The sequence below is a fragment of the Apteryx rowi genome, unplaced genomic scaffold (genome assembly GCF_003343035.1).
Source record: "Apteryx rowi isolate R43461 unplaced genomic scaffold, aptRow1 scaffold_317, whole genome shotgun sequence".
Classification (NCBI taxonomy): domain Eukaryota; kingdom Metazoa; phylum Chordata; class Aves; order Apterygiformes; family Apterygidae; genus Apteryx; species Apteryx rowi.
This window is the reverse complement of record NW_020449608.1, coordinates 496681-504953: the sequence shown is the minus strand read 5'-3', so window position 1 is coordinate 504953 and position 8273 is coordinate 496681. Positions and strand designations below refer to the sequence as shown.

The window sequence follows — 8273 nt, the reverse complement described above, 5'->3', positions numbered from 1 at the left end:
TAGAGATGCCTGGAAGTTTTGTTGGAATGAATCTCAGCAGACTGCATGTTGCCCAGAGGCATGCAGACAGTGTGAAGTCTATATCAGAGAAAATTCTGTAAATGACATTTACTACATCAGTGAAATATTTTGCACATAGAAGACAAAAATGTCGATCAAAGACAAAATGGATATAATTAATGCTAGAGAGATCCATGAAAATGTGGGTACAAGAGAAAGTAAAGACTTAAAACCATAACMTTTGTTGCTGCTTTTCAAATATTTGAATATATGGTAATATACTGCATTTTAGATGAAATTTAGGTGAAGCTTGAATTTATCATTTTTCTCCCAACAGCCCATTCCCATTGTCCTGTTGAACATACATGTGCTCTGATCCTGGAGCAAACTTCAGGCCGTGGGTGGACACTGGATTTCACTGAGATTCCCTCTGAGATAAATAATTTTGTCTAGGTGAGCAGCTGCTTTTCTGTTGTCTAATTGAGAGTACCAGTGTGCTACTGATGGGTGTTATTGAGAGTTACGGCCCATGTGGGCTCCCTTCTTCCTCCCTGCCCCATTAATCCACCCTTGTTCCTTCATGGGTAACTTGTTGAAGGTCAGAACTGAAGTGAGATAAGGATTTGACAGTTTCTTAAGAACTCAGTGATACCCAGAAAGTAGCCTGCCATTGTGTGCATTGCTCCTTGTGCTCTTGGGATACCTCTCCTTCGACTCTTTCTAATCCTTGGTTTGAGAAACACAGAGGGGATGTTCCTAAAACGCTGCAGGGATTTTGTCAACATGGGATGCATGGCCTGGGTCCAAACTGTATGAGTGCTGTTACTCCTGTGACACCAAATCTGTCTCATTTTCTATATTACATCATGGTTCCCACCTGCTCCTCTACGAGCAAAATAAATCATTTACTTCGTGTGCTCCAGTGAGCAGCTTAGAATTTGAACCTATTCCTAAATCTTCCCTTTCACTCTTCAGATACCAGCTCACTGTTACCATATGATTAAACACAGGCTATCAGGTCTCTGGTACTGGATGACTGAAGAGAGATTTTCTGTCCTGGGGCTAAGGTCCTAATCTCACAGACCTCTTGAATAAAAATCTTGGAAGCACTTTATGACTCTTGTTTATTTCCCCTCTCTTTTTTTAAACAAAATAGCTGATTTGAGACAATAAGATTGAATGCACTGGGCTATTGGGAAGTAAGTCTGTCTGCTGTGCCCTTTTTCTCTGTGTTTTTTGAGGAGGAATTGACCTAGGTTTGGCACCTGATTTTAGAAAGGCATTTGTGCCTGAAAGTCAGGACAAGACCATAGTGCCTTTTGTTGCTGAAAGTAGGTGGTGTTGAATCTAAACTCTGTCTATCTTAGCATTTTTCACTGCCTTGCTGGTGTCTTTCTACTCAGCTTCCTGCTTTTGGTTATAGAAACCTCCTTTAATGGGAAATTCTGGTTCCTACTTTTCAGCGCCTGTCTCCATGCACTGTGTCTGGAGGGTTCATACCTCAGAATCAAGGCCAAGGACTTTCCAAAACTACATGGTACCTAAATGCCAGGGAATGCTCAGCTTAACATTTTTTTGCCTCAATCCTTTTCTGAATTTAGCTTCTCCGACCTGGATTGTTCCCATTTCTCCTCAGCATTTCCGTGAAGGACTAATGCCAAGATCTCCAGTCCCTGGTGACATGAGAAGATGATTCAGCCCCTCAGGTCAGAAATGCCTTTTGGAGGTGCCCTTTCCTCTCTCTTTCTTGCTCTCTGGTGACTGTAAAAGGTGCTGAGACTGACAAAGACTCCTAATTTCTCTCTGCTATCCAGAAAAACAGCAGGATTTAGTATTTCAGTAACTGACTCCAATGGAAACGGGAGTCAGGCCACTGCTACCATCTTGTGCCGAGTCTTGCTGGGGAGAATGGGGTAGTTTGCTGTCCTTTCTCCAAGCGATCGCCTCAGCTCTCTGGAAGAGATTGCTGCTCCTGTGGCAGGGTGTGCATGTGCTCCTTCCCCATCCAATTCAGGATAGGATGTGGCCRCTTAAAGGCAGCCTTAAATGAAACAGAAAGGCAAAACAACCATAACCAGAAATGCATGTGAGTGGGATCTGTGTCCTGACATGAGGGAGATGAAAGAATCTGCCCCAACCTTCCTAAAGCAAAACAAAGACATTCTCAAGAGCTCCTTTGAAACTGTCATTATGGTAGGGTGAACAAGCTCGTTTTCCCTTCTTTTGGCAAAGTATTCATTTGTGAGAAGTTTACATTCTGTGAAATCTGTTTTCACACTCTGCATCATGCATTAATATTTCTTTCCTCCCCTCCCTGCCAGGATCCCTGCTACAGAAGAGTCTGGCTCCTCTTAAGTGTCAGAGATAGTATATCACAAAAAAAAGTTTCCCCTTCTTCAACCTGAATCAACCCCTTTTTTCTTATTTTGGAAGAAGAATCTGTTTCATTTATTTCAAACGGACTTAATGTCTCCATTTCAAGTAGTGAAAGATAGAAGCAAATTCAATCGAAAGGCACAGGCTGGTTGCAGAGACCCACAAAACAGACCTCCTTCACAAACATCTTTGAAAAGCTCACTGGAAGAGTCCCATTCAACCTGTTTCTTTAGAGGATGTGCTGGTGCCTCTGGGCAGAGTTACCTGTCCTTTGTATCACAGCCTGCTGCCTGGCAGTGTCCGTCCAGGAGATCCAGTGTTGATTCTAACCAGACTGTCATTTCCAGGTCAGTCTCCGCATTTCTGCTGACCACATTGCCTTCATCATGAGATCATGTCTTTCCAGAGAAATCCCACTAATGCCTTCATTCCATGAGACTGGTATATATAGAGGCAGCTTTTCTGGGGCTGCACTGTGCAGTCCAGCAAAGGCATTGCTGTCTTCCAAGTGGTTGCACTGCTCTCGCTCTCTCCCATTGAAAACACAGCAGCAGCAAACATGGACATTACCATCCAGCACCCTTGGTTCAAACGTGCTCTGGGACCCCTGATTCCAAGCCGTTTGTTTGACCAGTTTTTCGGAGAGGGTCTTCTCGAGTACGATCTTCTGCCTTTGTTCTCTTCTACTCTCAGCCCTTACTACAGGCAGTCTSTCTTCCGCAGCGTGCTGGAGTCAGGCATTTCAGAGGTAAGGGTTCTTGGCTTCCTCTTCTTTTCCTTACTTTCCTTCCTTATGTTTCCATCCATTTCTCTCCACCTGCTACTTTCCAGAGTGCAATCAGACCCTGTAACCTAGCACTCTGATGTGAATGGCTGAGGAAGACTGCCAGCCTGCTGCCAAAAACTCAGCCTACCTGACCCTTCTGGGCACAGAAGGAAATCTTAGCTCAGGAGAAGGCTTCCCTTCAAGAAACGGAAAATGATTTGGCTCCTAACAGTTGCTTATGACTTAAAAGACTTATGGCTTACAGCTGGTTTTATTGCCCTCATAACTATCTTCCATATGCTGAGGGAAGAACTAAGCTTCTTCCGGAATGAACACATGTAAGCTCAGCTTAGCGCTGGAATGGATACAAGCGAGCATGAGCATGAACTTCCTCTTCCCCCTTCTCCACCTCAAGAGCTTTATATTTTTTGCAAACCCACACTGGACAACTCAGGAGCACTTCTCCAAAGGCAGCATGTAAAAGGAACATTTAGTTGTTGGRGTTGTGGTCAAAAGCCCTAGCATGAGTTCAGAGACTGGTGCTCTCTCTAGCCGTCTCTCACCGGTTTCCTCCCAAATCTAGCAACAGAGCTAGAAACTGAAAGGACAAAGTATATGCCATCGCAGAACATTAAACTGATTTTGAGCCTCTTTTGCTGCTGAGCACAAATACCCAGTGCACCTTTAATGGCAGATTACTAAGTGCAGTTGAACTGGTACACTGCAAAAGAATAGCAATGAGAAGTGATGTGTATCCCCCGAGCAATAGGAATGGTGTAGATGCCTACCATGGCTTCCCAGTATCTCTGGGGCCTCATCCACTGCAATGTGAAGGAAGACTTCTCCTGATGCCAGCRGGCTGTGAATCAACCTGGTCTGTAGTTGCAGAAGGGAAAATCATGACACCGTGCGACTACAGCTCCTTGTCTTTTAAGCTGACACAATGCTGCCACTGCCTCCACTTTTAAACCTTGAGTCATGTTTTTTAACAATGTTCATTTCAGGTGAGGTCTGACCGGGAAAAATTTACAATCATGCTGGATGTAAAACACTTCTCTCCTGAAGACCTAGGTGTGAAGATTATTGATGACTTTGTGGAAATCCATGGCAAGCACAGTGAAAGACAGGTAGGTGGAAATAACAATGAAGGTGAAGCGACTGGAGAATGAAATTCTGTTTTCTTTCATTCTGATGTTCCTTAGTTGAAGGAAAAAAAAATCAGAGGAAGGAATTACTCATTGATTGTCGTTACTGACATGCTCACTTCTGATAGAGCACAAACCTGATATCTGACAATGAGCTAAGCCAGTTCTCTTTTGTTTATTTTAAATCGCCATCTTCCATAACCATCAGATGACAATCTGTATTGTTCACTAATAACATCTGACTAGAAAAAGAACATTATCTGGCACTGCCAAAGCATGGCTGAGTTTTCATAAGCCAGATCATTAGTGAAAACAGAGTTTTCATGTGCTGATCTGGAAGAGAAAAGCAAAACCAAACCAAACAAAATAAAAACAGCTAAGCGCCTCAGGCCTGGAAACTTTAACACATATGTCATGGAAATATTTGTGGGGGTTGAAAAGTGAATTATGCCAGCAGGGTTTAATTCTTTTCATACAMTTTTTGGCCAAACAAAGCTCTAGCTCCAAAACAGTATGTATTTTTTTAATATAACTGTTTTTTTCTGAGGCTGTTACTACAGAGGCTGAATTTTAAAAAAATGTATTTCTCATTCTTTTAGCTGAAAAAAGGGGGCCATGATTGTATCCTTTGGTTGACACAGTGTTGCTGCCTACTAAGGAAATACACACACACACACACACACACTCACACACACACACTACTTCTCACTTCTCTGAATTTCAAACTTTGTCTTTAGACAACCTTTGAAATTGGAGACTGTGTCAGGGACCCTGTGCAAATCAGATCATGCAGTATAATGAGGCCAAAATTCTACCCTGATGGTCTGTTCAGCTCTCTTGGCTTCAGGGGTATCACAGGGTACACCATTCAAGACAGGATCTGGCCCTGCTAAATTGTAAAATAGAATAAAATGCTAATATTTGCCTGATGATATTTGCAGTAAGATCTCATGATAAGCCATTGTAAACATGGAGCCCCATGCTGATGGTCCAACGGGTTAGGACAAGAAGATGGGCAAGCATAAAATGATGCCATGGGAGATATCTGACCAAATTTCCTTCCTTTTCCTCCCTTACCTCTCAGGATGACCACGGCTACATCTCCCGTGAATTTCACCGCCGGTACCGCCTGCCCTCCAATGTGGACCAGTCTGCTGTTACCTGCTCCCTCTCCAGCGATGGCATGCTGACCTTCTCCGGCCCCAAGGTCCAGGCCAACATGGACCCCAGCCACAGCGAGAGACCTATCCCTGTGTCCCGGGAGGAGAAGCCCACCTCTGCACCTTCTTCTTAGGCTGAATCTGCTGCTGAAGTATGCAGGCTGCCACTATCTGCAGGCCTCATTCCCAGAGCCATTGTGTAGATATCAGTGAATATCTAGAGGGGTTTATTTTTTTTTTTTATGTTTCATTTATTTTTTTCTTGGATGGAATGAGGGGCTGGGTGAGCAGCTGGTGGACTTTGAAGCTTAAGCCTGCAAGCTGTGTTGTTGGGATGGCATGGATCACATGTGCTGCCTCACTGATGTACCTGCTGAGAGGGTCTTCGTCGGGTGCTGTAGTCCATAACAACCATCACATAGGAGGGGTGCATAAGTAACACTGACTCCTGATGCACCAATTCTTGGATGTGAGGCTTGAGCAGGGGAAAAACCCTGCAGACTTGCTCTATCCCACACAGTTAGAGTTAAACTGATTACCATAAAAAAACAACATAGCCAAACCAAGCCCCACACCTGAGATATTGTGTACGTGCAATGAATGTATCACGAGTTCCTTACAACCACAGAACAAATAACAACGTGTTTTGTTCAAGGGTTGCAACATACATCTTTTTCAGCAAAGTGTTTAAGTGTATCTGTTCACACCATTACCCTGTCATTTCCCTTAGGGACAACTGATGCAAGGACAAGCACGTCTTTCCAATGTCTTAGTAGGCCCTTCGGGGAGAGAGGGTGGCTCATCACTGTGCAGAGGCTTCAAATCCCTACCAAGCCCTCCCCAGCTTGTGCATAACGCACAATCTTTCTTACTCTTGCTGTAATTCTAATGTAGTTCCATCYGTTCTACTGATATCTGGCACTCAACCTGAGAACTCAGTCAGCGGCAGTCAATAAAGAGGTATAGGAAACATGCAATTGGCTTTTTCGGTTTTATTTATTCCTTTCCAAAGTTTCTAAAGTTGAAAGGTTAGCATGGTGCCTTTCACTGCTTGGAGGACACACTTTCCACCACTGAAAGTACATTTTGCAATGACAATATGCCATTTCCTTTGTGTTTCTGCTTTTCCTCATGCAAACAAAACAAAAATACACCCCCCCCCACCCCTGCAAAAAGATCAACCCACACCATTTTTTACTTTCATTGTGTTGGTAAAGATGGCAATGCAGACCTCATTTCTATAATACAATGTGAAGGATTTCATTCTAAGTGAATGATTAAAGCTGTTTGATGGGAAGGCATAGGTTATAACTCTTCCTGCAGCTGCAGTGCATGAAATCCATGGCTTTCAAGGATGCATATATACTTAAGGTTTCAGCACTCATGTTTGACTCAAATGACATTTCAAAGAGATGGTGATCAGGGATGTTCTGGGAAAGCATAGAATCAGTGTCTTGATAACCCCATAGATAAAATCAGCATGGACACTGAGTGCTTTTCTTCTTGGTGGAGATCTTCTCATTTGAGATCTACAACATGAGGTGGAACTTCAGAGGGACAGAGCAGAAGCACCTTGGCTCCTAAGCAAGGAGAGTCACTGCTTCCCCAGGCACAGACACAAGTCGGAGCCCAGACAGTTCATCTCAGCTGACATTTCGTCAGTGCCCCTGGGTCGTGCCTGCAAAACAAGGCAGGGTAACAACAAAACAAGCACACCCTTTCCAGGAAAGAGGACACTTCCACAACCTTAGAGGGAGGAGGGTACAGCTGTAGAAAGTGTTTGCTCTGCCAGGGGGACTGGCTCACCATCCTCCGCCCCTTTGCTGCTAATTATCTGTGAAGAAGAGCAAACATTCTTTCTTTTTCCCCTGCCTTTGTCATGACATGCTGACTATGTTTAAATATTAATATGAGCCATAAACACATACATTCTGGGCCTATTTAAAATGGTGCTTTCTTCAGTTGTACCTAGGCCAAAACCCAAGGAGGGCTGAGACTCAGGAGAGAGAACATCAGCTCTTACTGGGAGAAAGTGAGTTTGCTCCAGAGCTCAGCCCCATCTGGTGCCTGAACTTTCCCTGAGGCTGAGGGAGCGTTACAGGACTAATGGCTTTGCACCCTGGCACTGCACCTCACACCTGGGGTGCTTGAGGCATGATCTGGGGTGCTTCTGGGCAGATGCCAGTCCTGTACCGATGTTGATCAGGCAACCAGGACCATACAGTGTCCAGAGCCCGCTGGAGACAGCCGGCGGGGACAGGGGGAGGGATGGAGGGAGGGGAAGCAAAGGAGATGGGGCAAAGTCACAACATGATGGAAGAGCTGCAGGAGCAGGGGTAAGTGGGAAAGGAGTGTGTGTGAGCAGAAATATTATTGTCTGGTAATTAGAAAGCAAGGAATCCCCATGGATTCTAATACAATTTTAAGCCTATTTTCACTATGATTAATTATTGGGCAATTCTAAAGCTTTCTACCAAAAATGTACAGTCTGTTAAATTTGCATCTCCAGGGGAAATGCATGAATGAGTGCGTTTGGGGAAAGAGCAATTTTGTACCAGGAAGGGGCTGTTGCTACAGTGCTGGGAGCTGCAGAGGCAGGGAAAGGTCATTTTAACAAAGGCTGCTTCTTTCTGCTTTGCCTGGCGATAAAGGCCTCCAGCCTTTCCCCCTCTGAGGCGTTCCCCCTGCCAGTGCACCAGCGCGTCCCCTCTGTGCGCTCACAGATTTCTCCTTCCAAACATGAGCATGGCAAAGCCAAGAGAAAAAACACCCAAACATTGAGCCCCCATTCAAATCTCTCAATAATGTAAAAATAGGGAAATGTGT

The 8273-nt window shown here is 44.4% G+C and overlaps 1 protein-coding gene across 1 annotated transcript; it reads left to right on the top strand.

Moving 5' to 3' along the window:
* The first annotated feature begins 2868 nt into the window (after positions 1 to 2868).
* Positions 2869 to 5711, top strand: CRYAA (crystallin alpha A). Its single transcript, XM_026070720.1, has 3 exons — positions 2869 to 3124; positions 4147 to 4269; positions 5372 to 5711. The coding sequence occupies exons 1-3, from the start codon at positions 2936 to 2938 to the stop codon at positions 5579 to 5581; spliced, it is 522 nt and encodes a 173-aa protein (XP_025926505.1). The 5' UTR covers positions 2869 to 2935; the 3' UTR covers positions 5582 to 5711.
* Positions 5712 to 8273: the final 2562 nt, after the last annotated feature.